The 15,054-nt window shown below is 44.3% G+C and overlaps 1 protein-coding gene across 3 annotated transcripts in view; it reads right to left on the reverse strand.

The window, feature by feature from the left end:
* TMCO4 (transmembrane and coiled-coil domains 4) overlaps window positions 1–13,649 on the reverse strand; it is an 83,937-nt gene extending 70,288 nt beyond the window's left edge. For all 3 annotated transcript variants that reach the window (XM_030537725.1, XM_030537724.1, XM_030537726.1), the window contains exons 1-3: window positions 13,516–13,649; window positions 4,855–5,039; window positions 1,898–2,072 (exon numbers count right to left, since the gene is read on the reverse strand). In XM_030537725.1, the coding sequence (XP_030393585.1) occupies window positions 1,898–2,072; window positions 4,855–5,033 (354 nt within the window). In that variant the 5' untranslated portion in view covers window positions 5,034–5,039; window positions 13,516–13,649. The remainder of the gene's footprint in view (window positions 1–1,897; window positions 2,073–4,854; window positions 5,040–13,515) is intronic.
* Window positions 13,650–15,054: the final 1,405 nt, after the last annotated feature.

Below are 15,054 nucleotides of genomic sequence, written 5' to 3' on the forward strand. Positions count from 1 at the left end.
CACCTACAATAACTTCCTCTTTGAAAAGTTTACTAGCAACGTTCCTTACAACAACAAGATTATTTAAATACATTCCAAGACAGAGTTTACTAGTTTTCATTGAAGGTTTATTTTTACCGAGATGCTTTATGTGTGCAAAGCAATCTCCAGTCAGTATCACTGCTGGCTTACTTGCCAGAGCTAACTGTCCTTAAAAGATTCATCTTACCAACACTGAACTGCATTAGTCACTGGAAATGAACATAAATAATACCCATAATCCTCAAGATTTCACTCAATCAACAGATTCTAGTTAAGATACACCGTGAAGATAGGGAAGAGTGCTAACGACATTGATAAGAATCAGCCTCTCTCTTCTTAGAATCAAGGAATGGGGAGAGACATCAGAAGGTTGGGAATTTAAAAGCAGAAGTGTAAGAAAATTAGACGAGGAGAAAAATACAGCATTCAGAACAGACAGCAGAAGTTGGCCTTTAATCTGTAATATCCACAAGAACATGTGTCTTTACAAGCATCAAGATATGACTTATGTTCAGTCCTCCCTGCCACTTCACAACAAAGAAAAGAAAATCTCAGCCCAGGGCAGACTGTGCCCAATGTGCAACAGAAGGTAAAAAGAAGTACTTCTGTACATCCCCATAAACCCACTCAGCCACCTGCCTTCATGAATCATCCCTTCAGCATCACTGCAGAACAATTATCAAACAACAACTCTAAAAAAAGCACATTCCGTAGCACTAACAGGAACTTGTCACCGAATTCCAGAAGTCTATGGTTATCAGAACTCAAATAAACAAATCATAAAAGTGAAGTGAGTACGTGCAGAATACAGAGACAGCAGGAAAGCACAGAATGGGAGGATAAAAGCAGTCAAAGGTTTGTCTCTTAGGTTGTTTACCTTCAAGTCACAAGGAAACACTGATCTCAGTTTGAGTATATGGCGGTTCCTACTCACCGAAGTTTTGACAGTTACATCAGAAAAAGCCTCAGGTGCATCAATCTAGAGAGACCTTTTCCTCATATAATTCCTCATGTGAGCTATTTGAAGAAGTTCCACTATTCTACCAGTGAGGAAATACAACTCCTCGAACGCTTGTCTCAGAAACACCAAATCAATAGCTGAGACTCTTATATTCTACTGTTCTCTTCGAACCAAAGACACAAAGTCCCTGGACATTCAAGAAGAGTCTTTGTTGTACACCCCTGAGTGACAGAAGTTATGCTGACATACGTGGTAGTGTAGACATCACCTGAAAGTAGCTTTGTATGTTTACTTGAAGACCTTTTGCACTGCCTGAGCTGAGTAAAGGGGTCGAAGTGTAAATGAGATTCAGGCCTATCATGTCTAAGGCTAGGTCCACACTACAAACTTACATTGGTAGAACTATGAGGCAGAGGCGGATTAACTATGTCAATGGGAGCAGCTCTCCTGGTGGCGAAGTTGCGTTTTCACTCAAGTGTAGACCTGCCTTAAGTGTTCCGCTGATTTCAGCCAAATGTAGATGGGGAGTAGAAGAACAGAGCAGCAGTAGCATAGTAGCAGTGAAAGGGTTAGAATAAAGGGCTCTATGCACTGGGTGTACAGCACATTTTGAAGCAGAGAAGGTTTCAGAGACTCTAGGCATCACTTATTCAGTGGAATCTAGCCAGGTCAGATGTCTAGCACTCACACACTAGATGGATGGATGGATGAATGAATGGAGGGGTGGAAAGTCAGTCACTCTATTCCTCTCCTGCTTTTTTTTTTAAACAGAAGGTAACCCGATGTTTTAAATACATACAGAATGAGGATTTACTATGCCCAATACACTAGAAAGAGAATTTCAAAAACAGACAGGCAGCTCTGACAAGGCCTTTATCCACAAGCCCAATGGAAGATGGGAAGGGATGAACTTACTTGTGTAATGATGACTGGATTATTTGCCAAGACAGGATCCTTCAGTAAAATCTGAGCAAAGGTTTCTGCGCCTTCACCACCCAAACCGCTGGTGAATGCAGTCATGGCAGGCAAGACAGCGTCTGACAACTCAAGCCATTTCACCAAGCCTTCAATAAACTCCATCTTAAAGGTGCTGCATGACAACACAAGCAATACGAGTTAAACATTCATCATTTCCTCTTTCCTAAGTCACCTTCATTTTAGACTTCAGGTAGGAGTTGAAATGCTGATTAAAAGGCATTCAAGGCCCAGCCTTAGCCTTCAGCTTCTCCACTTCAGTTTATTAAAGAAAGACGGTGAAAGCAAAGAAATTGTTTTGTAGGGGTATAAATAATGCCCTGGGCTGTCAAGCGAAAGTTTTACATCGCTGTTTAAAGGTGACAGTGTGGGCTGTATGTTAGAGTGCAGGACTACAAGTTAGCACTGCTGCACTGCAATCCTGGCTCTTTTACGTCACCCAGGACAAGTTACTTAACCTGTCTGTACCCCTCTCTGTTTTAGGAGATTGAAACACTTGGATTCTTCACAAAGGTGGTGCAAGACATAATGTAATGCATGTAAAGCAGTGGTTCTCAAAGCCGGTCTGACGCTTGTTCAGGGAAAGCCCCTGGCAGGCCAGGCTGGTTTGTTTACCTGTCGCGTCCACAGGTTCGGCCGATTGTGGCTTCCACTGGCTGCGGTACGCTGCTTCAGGCCAATAAGAGCTACAGGAAGTGGTGTTGGCCGAGGGATGTGCTGGCTGCCCTTCTCACAGCCCCCATTGGCCTGGAGTAGTGAACCGCGGCCAGTGGGAGCTGCGATCAGCTGAACCTGTGGACGGGCCGGTAAACAAACCGGCCCGGCCCACCAGGGCCTTTCCCTGAACAAGTGGCAGACCATCTTTGAGAACCACTAATGTAAAGCACTTTAAAGATCTTTACTGTTTTTTCTCGGCTTTTCACTGGGCCTTACTTTCAACTTCTAAAGATTTCTAGTTGTTCACACAAAAAATCAAACAACCGATGAAAAGTCAGCAGAGATATCTGAACACGATCAGCTTTTTGAGTAGGCAAGGAAGCAGTCTGGAGTGGCCAGTACCATTAACCTTTGTAGGCCTGGGGCTTGCATCAGCAGTGTTAAGAGACTCACTTTGCAGTGAAGTGTAAGGAAATTTTAGATGTAAAGGAAAGTAAATATGGTCAAGAAAACAACCATGAAAACCCCTAATATCAGTCTTAGGCTGTATCTCTCTCCTTATTGTTCCAATGTGCTATGGAAGCACAAATTCATATGAATAATACTGTTACATTTCAGAGGCTCTGACTGTGGGAATTACAGAGAAAATGGGTTGAAAACAGCTGAAAATATAAGTCAAGACCCGCATTTTCTTCCCTGCCAGAAATGAACATTGTCCAGGCATCAAACGTAGAGAAATGCTTTTAACTTGTAAGCTCTGTATTGACGTTCTGGGATATGAGCTCCCCTCGGGTAGGTGTGTGTGGAACTGCCATGAAGGGGAATGGGATTAAGCGGCATGCTCACAAGGAAGAATAATTAGCCCCTGTCTCTGTACCAGCAGAATGCAATGCCTGCTGTCCTGACCCAGAATCTGAAGACACAACTGAGGCAGCCTGATAGTCCAGGACAGGGGTGGCCAACCTGAGCCTGAGGAGCCAGAATTTACCAATGTACATTGCCAAATAGCCACAGTAATACCTCAGCAGCCCCTCATTACACCCCCCCACCACTCCTCCTGCCCACCGGCAGCCCCACCGCACCTCCCTTTCCCTCCTGATCAGTTGTTTCGCGGTGTGCAGGAGGCTTGGGGGTGGGAGAGAAGCAAGGGCCCGGCAGGCTCAGGGGAGGGGGTGGGAAGAGGTGGAGTGGGGGCAGGGCCTGTGGCAGAGCCAGGGGTTGAGCAGTGAGCACCTCCCAGCACATTGGAAAGTTGGTGCCTGTAGCTCCAGCCCCGGAGTTGGTGCCTGTACAAGGAGCCACATATTAACTTCTGAAGAGCCACACGTGGCTCCGGAGCCCCAGGTTGGCCACCCCTGGTCCAGGAGATTAAGGGAAGATTTGTTTCCATGTTCTATTTGCGGTTGTACAGTGTATTTGACACTGTAAGGAGAAAGGGTAAAATTTTCAAAAGTGCCAACATGACTTGTGCCATTTTCAAAAGAGATTTAAGTCTCATGAAATGCCTTACGGCTTGTCTCCGTGGGAAAATAACTATAGTGCTGTAGTTATACATATATACTGCCCCATGCACACATGCTTATAATAAAAGAGTGTCCACACTAGGATTTACACCTATAATTATAGCAGTATAACCATAGTAGCATAGTTATGACAGTACATTTCCTAGTGCAGACAAGTCTTGAGATTTAAATGCCCGAGTCACTTGGGCACTTCCAACAATTCTACCCAAAATCTCTTTCATGGATGCCCAACTGATGCACATTTTCTTCATTTTGAGACAATCTATAGGCATTTTGCAGGATCCGAGTAAACGCAACCTCTTTGAGCAGAAAAAATACAGGCCACTGTTATCTTGGACATGACAAACTCCTGCAAGATTTCACTGGGGAAAGCTCACAAAAAAGCTTTTTTCTGTAAGATTTCACAGAGATCATAGGCTTGGGCCTTTCCTGAATCAGGGATATACCTTCAAAAACAAAGGATCTGATCCTGTGTGGAACCTCAATTCCCATAAACTTCAGAACCTCAAAGGAGCTGGTCTAAAACCTCTGATTTAACCCCTATGGCACGCTTAAGAGTCCTCTTCCTTGGCCTTTGGAAGGACAGCCGCATGCAGCCACTAGTGCCAGCTTGGCGCTCTTTTTCTATATAATCTAATCTATCCCATGCACATGATTGGCTTGTTATCAGACTCTGTCTCAGCTACTGCACAAAATCTGCTTTGTGCACCATCCTACCTTTGCTCCTTTTCAGGAAACAAGCAAGCCAGAGATATCCCACAGAGGGCTGCGTATGCAAACCTTCCTGGTTCGCCCAGCTGTTTACCCACAAGCTCGCATGGCTCCTTTGCATCCGTCTGTTCAGCCATCCGGAGTCGTCTCCAAGCCCACCTGCTCCACTTCTGTTCCTCAGTCATTCTCACCTTCAAAATAATGAAAAAAACAATGGTATTTTAAAGTACTGAGGAAAGTGACTGATAGATTTTCCTTTCCAGTGATTGCATTTCCTGGCTCTGTCTTTGATTGAGTCTGCCAAAGGCAGCCTTGTGTGTTTACCCAATGGTGTGATATTGTACAAAACACACTCAACCTGGCTTCAGGCTTCACCTTGTCTTCACCTTCAACAATTATCAAGTGTTTCCATAATACAGTTAATTATTTACACTTTACACAACAGATTAGGAATCCACTTCAAGCTGCAAAGGATCTGGGCTCATTGAATACTAATGAAGCATATGCCTCACACATGCAAACCACTAAAATAACATGTAGTACAAAAGCCCTGCCACTTATCACAATGACTAATTTATTGCAGTCTGGGAATTTATACACCCCCACCCCCCCCCAAAACCAAATTACCCCTTTGTTCATTATGCTGGAAGTACTTCATTCAGATAAGAAAGTTCAGCTCAGAAGCAGCCTCTGATTAAAAAGGGAAAACTGTTTTCTAACTGACTTTTCTGTTGCAATTATTGGATTTTCTACATCCCATCCTGCTTCCTATACTCTGCTCAAGGCTCGCTCTTCACTGCTCGCTTTGCATCCTTTGTTCACTGCCAACTCAGCTCCAGTCTGCTTGGCTCAACCTCCCAGTACGTTTCCTCAAAACAAGGCCGAAGTACTGCACAGTCTTGCGCTGGCCCTCTGCACAGGGATAAATTTCCTCCTATGTTCTCCTTGCTCCTCTTTCAACCCCCCCCCAAATCTATTACCTCCAGTTCTCCCACCCACCTGTTCCACAATGCCTATGTGTGTTGATTATACACCGCCTCCCCCGTCGTGTGCTATGTATGTTAATCATAACATACCTATTTTTGCTTTTAAGGTCCAGTCCCGCACCCAGTTAAGTTGATGGGGGTTCTGCTACCAATTTCATCAGTGGTGACTTCAGGATCAGAGTTTGTAAGATTTGTGATAGCAGGAACTTTTGTTCTGTTTTGATATTTGCAACTTTGCTACCGTAATGCTTTAGGCACATTTATGCTGCTAGAGAAAGGAGGCTAATAATTTTGGCAATAACCAGAACAAAGGAAATCATAGAGTGGTGTAGATTTTCAAACATTTAGGGCATTTAACAATGGTAAAAAGGTGGGTTCAGATATGCTTTTAAACTGCCAAACAAGGCATTAGGGCCCTGATTTGGCAAGAAAGTTGTATTTTTGCCTGCGCTTAAATTCCTAACTGGGTGCTACCTGTGGCTAGGTGTGCCAGTCAAGGTGAGAAAAATGTTACCTCTAGGTGTGCATCACATTGTGTGCACTGGGCAAGGCATGAAGGGCCTGATTCAAAGCTCATTGGAGCTAGTGGAGAGACTCTAATTTTACCAGGCTTTGGGAGAGGATCTAAGTTGGCTTGGGCAAGCGTCAAGGCAAACTGCTGTGACTAGCATTAATCAGACTAGGAATTTTAGAAGGGACAGACATGCACAGACAGCATTCATGTGACAATTTATCATAAATGAGTGCAGAATGGGACCAATCTCCATGGGCGGGGTTGGGATGGAATTTCCCCCCCAGGACAGTGACCTTGGGGGTCATTTGCTAGGACCATATTGGTACATCTTACCTAATCAATTCTCTGCCACTGCAGGGGCCTCATGTAATGGTGCACCTCGATTTATCTATTTATTCTCTGCCTGTGGCACACAAGAGTGTAGTCTCTTGAGGGCTGTAGTACTTTGGTCTAATTCCAGATGTTGGGTTTAGCGTGTGGGTGGCTGGGTGGATTAGAGGCCTGTGATAGACTGGTCTGACTACATGATCTGATTGTCCCTTCTGACCTTAAACTCTCTGTTCAAAAAGAATCATTCATCAGTCAGTATCCCAAGGCAGCCTGGGTTTGTCTGCAAAAGAGGAGGGGGCTCCTCCCAATTCAGAATTGCCTTGCCATTATTTCAGAAATATGCAAATTCAGGTCCTACCCCTATGGAACTGCTACTGTTTAAATGCCAAGGAAATCCATCGCTCTCTTCAAGAGCTGGTGATCACCATGACTCATGCCCCTGTCTTTCTGGAAACTGAGGCCCCTCCCATATGCATTTCCTGGTTCTATGACTTGACCATGCAGGTCTGAGGTATCTCAGTATATTTCCATGGAAATAACACAACCCAAAGTCCATGAACGAACAAAATAATAAAACTGTACTAATTCTCTGTACGGACTAAGAAGGGCAGGAGCTGACACACGATTCCCAAGGGATTGAGTGGTCTCCCCAGCTCCACTGCTGGCCTTGAGTGAAGTTCCATCTTGGGAATCTGATATTTGGGTCGGCACCGAGTCAGCACTTACTAGGTTAAGCTGTAATTCTGAAGAAGGGAGCTAAACCTTACCCACTCACTAACAGTTTTCTATGAAATCTCAAACGATAAAAGAGTCCCTATTTGTTTCACTGCCTCACATCTGTATGCTGCTGATCTATCAGTTCAGGCAGCTTGTTGTCTCTATGACAGGCCACGTGTTCGGCCATGGTTTTCGAATGTGGACATGTGACTTGCAGATCTCCATCGCACTGACACCATTTAGTGTAAGGCTTAGCAAAACCCGCACACTTCATATCATGTAGCTAATCACAAGGCTCTATTTTTGAGCAAACAAATCTATTTTAGAGCATTAGCCAGAGTCTGATCCCCCTAAAGTGTCATCCTGACTCCAACTTATTGAATAAATTGCTCCCATGAAATATCTCATATTTCAAGGGCCAGCAGTTTTTGCAAACCATAGCTTGGCATTTCTGTTATCAGCCCTACAGACTTGCAGATGTGAGCATATTATTATAACAAACACATGACTGGAAAAATCCACTTGCTCCCAGCGAGAGTGAAGATTTCCTTGGCCATCAAAGGGCCCAAACTAGCACTTCTGGAGAATTTAATACAGATCTAACTTTCCTGAGCAGCTCTTAGGATATTATGATGCTGGGTATTACAGGAAAGCCTAAGAATGACAGATTCCAGGGGAGTCACATTTATAGGGTACTATCATCCATAGACTAACACCAAAAATGGAGTAGCTGAGCAGGGTCTAGAGACAGTATCCTGGGAGAAATGCCATCTGCAGAAGCTGGGATTGCACAGTAGGTGTTTTCACCTTTACATTTAATTCCAGAGATAACGTGTCTGCTAATTTTTTGACTGAATATACATTCCATGGACACGAATGCTCCCATTCTGAACAAAGTTCAGAGTACTCCCTCAATTACTATAAGTCACTCTCGCCTTCTTCACATGGGGAGCACCTGTTTATCCAGGCAGTTTCTGCACATTGTTTTCAATCTATTTATGATCTACCTCATTTTTGACTTTAGTGTGGAGTACAGTCACCTGCATGATCTAATATTTATTTCCTGCTAGTGTAACCAATACAACCAACTGTACAAATGACACTACACTAGCTTCTTTGTATGTAATTTTATTCCATAAAACTCAACAAACGTATCATTAAAAAAAGGATTTGGGAGTTTCACACCAATTATGTTGAATTTGCTGAAAAGTTATTAAGGTTCTAAGAAGCCCTATTCTCTGTGTTTTGACATCCACAAATCAGAGCTTTGAGGTAATATTATGGGCAATAATTTTCGAACATGGGTCCCCACAGTTAGGTATCTAAGTATGTATAGGTATCTAGAAACAGCTGGATTTTCTGAAGTGCAGTGTCAGGAATAACAACATCTGCTTTAGTCAAATTCAACATATTGGCCTACCTGATAAACAATCATATCTTGCTGCTATTAAAATTGGAAGGTAGAGCCCTGCAAATCTGGGATTATATTCGGCTTGTTTCACTGAAGTAGGTGCCCCTGTCTCAAGCAAGGTAATCCAGCAGTCCAAATCATTTCCATAATCTGAGCTGTCACTTGAAAAATTTTTACCAGCAGCTTTTCACATAAAGTGCCCTTTGTTGTCTTGAAAGGTGCTGTATTTTATATAATGACTTTAGCAATCCAATTAAAAGTAAAATAATAATCCTATATGAAAGCTCCACGGCTGTAAAACACTTGAGTGTTCCCTACCGATGGAAAAGCAAACATAGGCATACTAGCTTCACATTCGCTCCTATGCTAAAATATAGATGCTTGGAACTGCCAACCAGCAGAATGGGTTAAATCCTAGGAACCCTCAAATGCACCTGAGCCATCTCATTGACCCAGTGGGGTTGCATTGGTTCAAAGGAAGACACAATTTAGCTTTTAGTTTCTGAGTCTCATTCTCCAAGAAAAAAGGAGCAGGGATGATTAGAAGGTAGGAAGCAGGGACCTGAGATGCTGGAAGGATGGACTGTCTTGCATCACACAACAATACCTGAATAGCACTGAGGGGCTCTGTATTACCTCTCACCGTAATATTTGTGAAGAGCTGACAGCACACTCAGAGTTGTACAGATCAAGGAGGAAACCCTCAACCAGTTTACAGTATAAGGCTAAAGGCCTGCAACTGGGTTGGCCTAGGCAGACTTTCTGACCATGTGGAGGCTCACTGAAATCACTGTGGTTTATGTGGCAGCAAAGATCTGCCCACAGGGATCGGATTGCAAGACTAGGATATAACAGACATACACTACACAATAATACAGACACACAGAGCACAAGGTGACCACATGATGGATTCAATGCAAAGCGGGGGAGCATATTTAACAAAATTACAACCAGATAATATATTCTTCTTCATGACCATTGAATAACATCTCCAGATTGCCCAGCATTGGGCTTGACTCTGCAAAACCTTATTCATGTAAGTAATCTTTAATCACATGGGCCCCAGTCCAGGAAAGCACTTTAGCATGCGTGTAAGTCTCTTTCTGTTTAAACTATTTAAGTACATTTGTAACTTTAAGATAGTTTAAACTTCAATGGGATTGAGCACTTTCTTAAATTGGGGTGCTGTCCTGAAACATGGCCATACAAGAGCTCTGCTGGCGTCAATAGAACGAGGGAGATTTTATTTAGGTTTCCCTGATTTCGTCTTTAGGAGGAAAGGCACAATAAGGTTAATGTATAAGAGAATAGTTATGCTTTTTTCAACGATAAAACAAAAGCACTCTCTGTCAATTTCTATCACTTGGCTATTACCGGATGTGTAGAAATGCAAAGACTGACACATCGTATGAGACCAACAGACCAGTTAGTCTACTATCCTCTTTCCAGCAGTTTCAGATGCTTCAGAGGAAAGTGAAAAAAAAACTCAGAAATGGGCAATTATAGAATAAACTGCCATTAAGGGAAATGTCTTTGTAACCTCAGGCAGTTAGTGATTGGCTTATCCCTTCAAGCATTCGGGTTGTATCCCTTATATTTTAAAATCTTATCTAATGTAACAGTGGATGCTCTTACTATTCATACAAATGCCTTATTATTCCTGTAAATGCAGTTTGGGCAAATGAATTAAAGGAACTTCAAATGGTTATTTTGGAAATTCTAATTTATACCACTTTTAGAATAGCAGTCAGAAGAGTTATTTCAGATGCTGACAGAAAAATGCAATGCAACATTAAAAAATCTTATCCAGAGGAAGACTGTAATTTGCTATACCACCACCTAACTCTTATCTTTCATCAGTAGATCTCAAAGTTCCTCACAACCTTTTTAATGTATTTGCTATCCTTACAACACCTCTATGTGGTAGGGAAGTGTCATGATCCTCATTTGTAAACTGAGGCACAGCCAGGCTAAGTGATTTGCCCAAGGTCACACAAGAAGTCTGTGGCAGAACAGGGAATTGAACCTGGATTTCTCAAAAAGCAGCAAAGAATCCTGTGGCATCTTATAGACTAACAGACGTTTTGGAGCATGAACTTTCGTGGGTGAATACCCACTTCGTCGGATGCAACAACGATCTCTTGGATCTCTCAAGTCAGTGCTCTAACCACTAGATCATCCTTCCTCTCTAAAAGCTGATTAAGGCCATAATCTTGAAAACATTTATAACATAAGCAGCTTTACGCACATGAGTTCTCATTAACTTCCACTGGACTACTCATATGAGTAAAGTCACACACACATTTAAGTGCTTGCAGAACCTAGGTCCACCTATGCACAAGAGCACAACAAACATATTTACTTTTCAGAATGGATTATACATTGACATAAAACACACAAATATAATGTAGAATTCCGCTGCAGAGCTGTATACTTAATGCAAACCACAGGGAAGCAGGACAATGCCTGGAAAATCTCAGCTTTCTTAAAAAAAATAAATAAAAGTTTTTGCTAGCATTTGTGGTTGCGGAGAAAAGCTAAAAAACACAAAGCATCCTAAAGAACTGATAGTGATTACACCCCTCCACTGCCTTCCCCAGCAAGTCACCTTGAAGGCTCTGTAAAACTCAGCTTCTGCTGTCTCTGTTTGCATCTCATTGTACTCCCCCTTCACTCTGTCCATACCTAAGAAGCTCTAAAGGTTCAAAAAACCAAGAAGCAAATAAAAATAATCCAAAGTATATTTTATTTAAAAGCTCATAATTTTAAAGACAAACTCATGATTTTTGCAGCCTGATTCAGAAAATCTGAACATTTGGAGTTGACAGTAATGGCATTATTTTATTGGGACCTCAAGCAAAACTCACTCATCTCATTGGTCTTTAGATCAGGCCTTTTTTTCCATTCAGGGTGCACAAAGGGCCAGCAAAAGGCCAATGAACACTTATATCTAATTTAAACCCTCAGAATAGGGATCAAGTGGGATTTACACGGTGCATAGACCTTTCGTAGATTTTAAGGCCAGAATGGACCATTATGATAATCTAGTCTGACCTCATTTATAGCTCTGGCCAGAGTATTTCACCCATTGAACGCTGTGTCAAGCCTACAACTGCCTGTTCAAGCTAGATCAAGTTTTTAGAAAGATGGCTAATTTTTATTTTAAAATTTCAATGATGGAAAATCTACTACATCCCACGGTAAATTGTTCCAATGATTAATTACCCTCTCTGTTAAAGATGTCTTATTCCAAGTCTGAATTTGTCTATTTTCAGCTTTGTGCTGGTCCCCTGCACAGGGGTGAATTTCACTTTCAGAGATCAACCAGAGACATTTAAGATGATAAGGGACCCATATATGATCTTAAACTGTATATAATTTAATCTATAAATATGTGATAGTGTTTATTATAGTATCAGAGGGGTAGCCGTGTTAGTCTGTATCTACAAAAACAACAAGGAGCCCGGTGGCACCTTAAAGACTATCAGATTTATTTGGGCATAAGCTTTCATGGGTAGAAAACTCACTTCTTTAGATGCAAGTAGTAGTAATGGGTTTTCTATCCATGAAAGCTTATGCCCAAGTGAATCTGTTAGTCTTTAAGGTGTCACCAGACTCCTCATTGTTTTTGTTGATTATAGTGTTTCCTGTGTAGTTCTGTGAGAGCTTTTTATTTGAGTAAAACAAGCGTAAATATTGTTTTGGATCAGATGTTAGAAAATATTTAAAAACAAAACACACAGCACTTCCCTGGGGAGGAAATTGACATGAAGGAAACTTATTTTGGGGAGGGAAGGAAAAAGGAGTAGATACCTGCTACAGGAGCCCAGGGAGGGAAGAACTAACAGAATGGGAGAGGTTAGGAATGAGGCATGGGCAGAGTGCAGGGAGAGTAGAGCAGAGACCAAGGCTCTGCACAGTCCTGCTCCAAGGTGTCTTCAAGGGAAGGTAGCAGGGAGCCAGCCAGAGTGACAGGCAGCGGCCCTGATTCAGTAAGATTCTAGGGGAGAAAGCACTCCTTATTAAACCATGAAGATGGTTAAATGTGGAGCGGTACTGTGGGACACAGTAAAGAGATGATGTATCTCTGAGTGGGTACAGACATCAGCCGCGGGGGAATGCATCAGTGCAAATACAGTTATTACTGCTAGAATCCTAAACACTCAGCTGGAGAAGGCTGCTTAAACACAGGACTAGATCCAGAAACCCGATCCACCCAGGGTGCAGGAAGGCTCCTGTGTGCATGTGGCCTGTTATCACCCACTGCACGGGGGCAAGGCTGGGGGCGATGTGGAGTGAGGGTCCCATTTCCTCCATTGACACTCACGCGGATTTCCCCGTCCAGGCTCCTGCAGCTCTGCTCCCCTGCAGGGTACCTAGCAAGGGGCAGCAGAGTGCCCGGCTCCCCAAAGGGCTCAGACTCGGGGGCCCGGCTCCAGCATCCCCACTCCCCCTAGGGGGTGAATCTGGGGCCTGGGGGGGGGGGCAGCGAAGCCCTGTCTGAACCTGAGCCCCAATGGGGGGGACGGGGGAGCCACCTGTGGATCTAGGCGCGAGGGCAACGCCCCGCTCTGCTCCGCTCCGCTCCCCCGGGGAGGGGAGACCCCAGTGAGGGGGGCTCCCCCAGGACCCCGGGCTGGGGGAACCCGCCCCCCCAAACGCAATGTCCAGGTCCAAGCCAGGCAGAAACACCCCGTCCCTTGTCCTACCGTGCGTCTCCGCCCGCAAACCGTCAGGGAGGAAGGGGGGGCACCGTGCTAAGCTGCCGCCGCCTCCCCGCTCTCCCGTCTCCTCAGGCCGGCTCGGTGCTCAATCCCACCCCGAGGCTCAGGGACGCCGAGAGGGCCCGGGTTACGCAGATCGCGTAGGGGAGCTATTGCCAAGCGGTGAATGCGGCGGCTGCCTGACGTAGCCGGCGCGGGGGAGCGGCAGGGCTACGCAAAGTGCGTAACTGGAGAGGGGCGACCCGGCTGGACTCTGAGCTCCAGCTCGGCCGTGTGGCTGGGCCCTTGTCGGGAGGGGAGGGAGCTTTGCTCCAGGCAGGGCCGGGCCCATTAAACACCATCGTAGTAGCATGAGATCACAACACAATTTTCCGTAGCCTAGAACGGGCCTAGCCTGATCCTCAGTTTCAGGTGCACGTGGAGCCAGAAACCTCTGTGCCCCCCTCCCCCCCCCAGCACTAGATGGGCCAGGATCTTCTCAGCCCAGCTGAGCCGCTGTCTGAAAGCAGACCAGACCTGGCTTTTGCTGAGGACATTTCACACAGCTTCGGGTGTCACCTGCCCTATGGGTCCTCTGTAGACTTGAGTTTCAAAAGTTGATCCTGCAAACACATTAGAAGGATCCCAAATCACTTTCAGGAGCTAGGGAGCAGAACCACTGACCATGAGTCCCCCAGAGAAGGGTACTGGCCTGCAACTTTGCTTTTTGGCTACCCTACCAGAGCCATTGCACCAGGCCTATGGGAAATGCAAGGGTTGTTTTGCTAGAGTGGGGGCAGCGGCAGGGAGAGAGGCAGAAGCAGTAAAATGAAATCTGCTCTGGCATGTAAATAGAATAGCTCCATTCCTAGGGCAGCAAAATATTGTGAACAGTAAATTTAGTAACAGTTTCCTGTGTGAGAGATTTTGAGGCTACAAGGGGCATACACATTCTAATTTAATAGATGAATAGATCTGAAGACCAGAAGAGATCACAGTGATCCTGCATAACACAGGCCAGAAGTAATTTCTGATGTGGGGGCCGGGAAGGGAGGCACTGATCAGCGGGGCAGCTGGTGGGTGGGAGGTGCTGGGAGCGGGGGGGACTGATGGGGGCTGCTGACGTATTACTGTGGCTCTTTGGCAATGTACATTGGTAAATTCTGGCTCCGGTTGGCCACCCCTGTGCTACAGCATCTTTTAAAAAAATATTCAGTCTTGATTTAAAGATTCCAAGTGATGGAGAATCTACTACATCCCTAGGTAAGTTGTTCTAATAAGTAATTGCCTCCATTTAAAAATGTGCACCTGATTGTGAGTCTGAATTTTTCTAGTTTCAGCTTCCAACCATTATATCTCATGCTGCCTTTTTCTGCTAGATTAAAGAGTCAGCTACCTTCAGAAATCTTCTCCCCCTGTAGACACTTGTAGATAGAATTGGCCAACTCAGGGGATTTGATTCGCAGGACATTTTGGTCTTTTGCAATCTGTTTGTTCTTAGTTAAAATGAAAGTAAATTTATTGAAATTTCTCAGCGAACTGGAA

Source organism: Gopherus evgoodei, chromosome 18, assembly GCF_007399415.2.
Source record: "Gopherus evgoodei ecotype Sinaloan lineage chromosome 18, rGopEvg1_v1.p, whole genome shotgun sequence".
Taxonomy (NCBI): domain Eukaryota; kingdom Metazoa; phylum Chordata; order Testudines; family Testudinidae; genus Gopherus; species Gopherus evgoodei.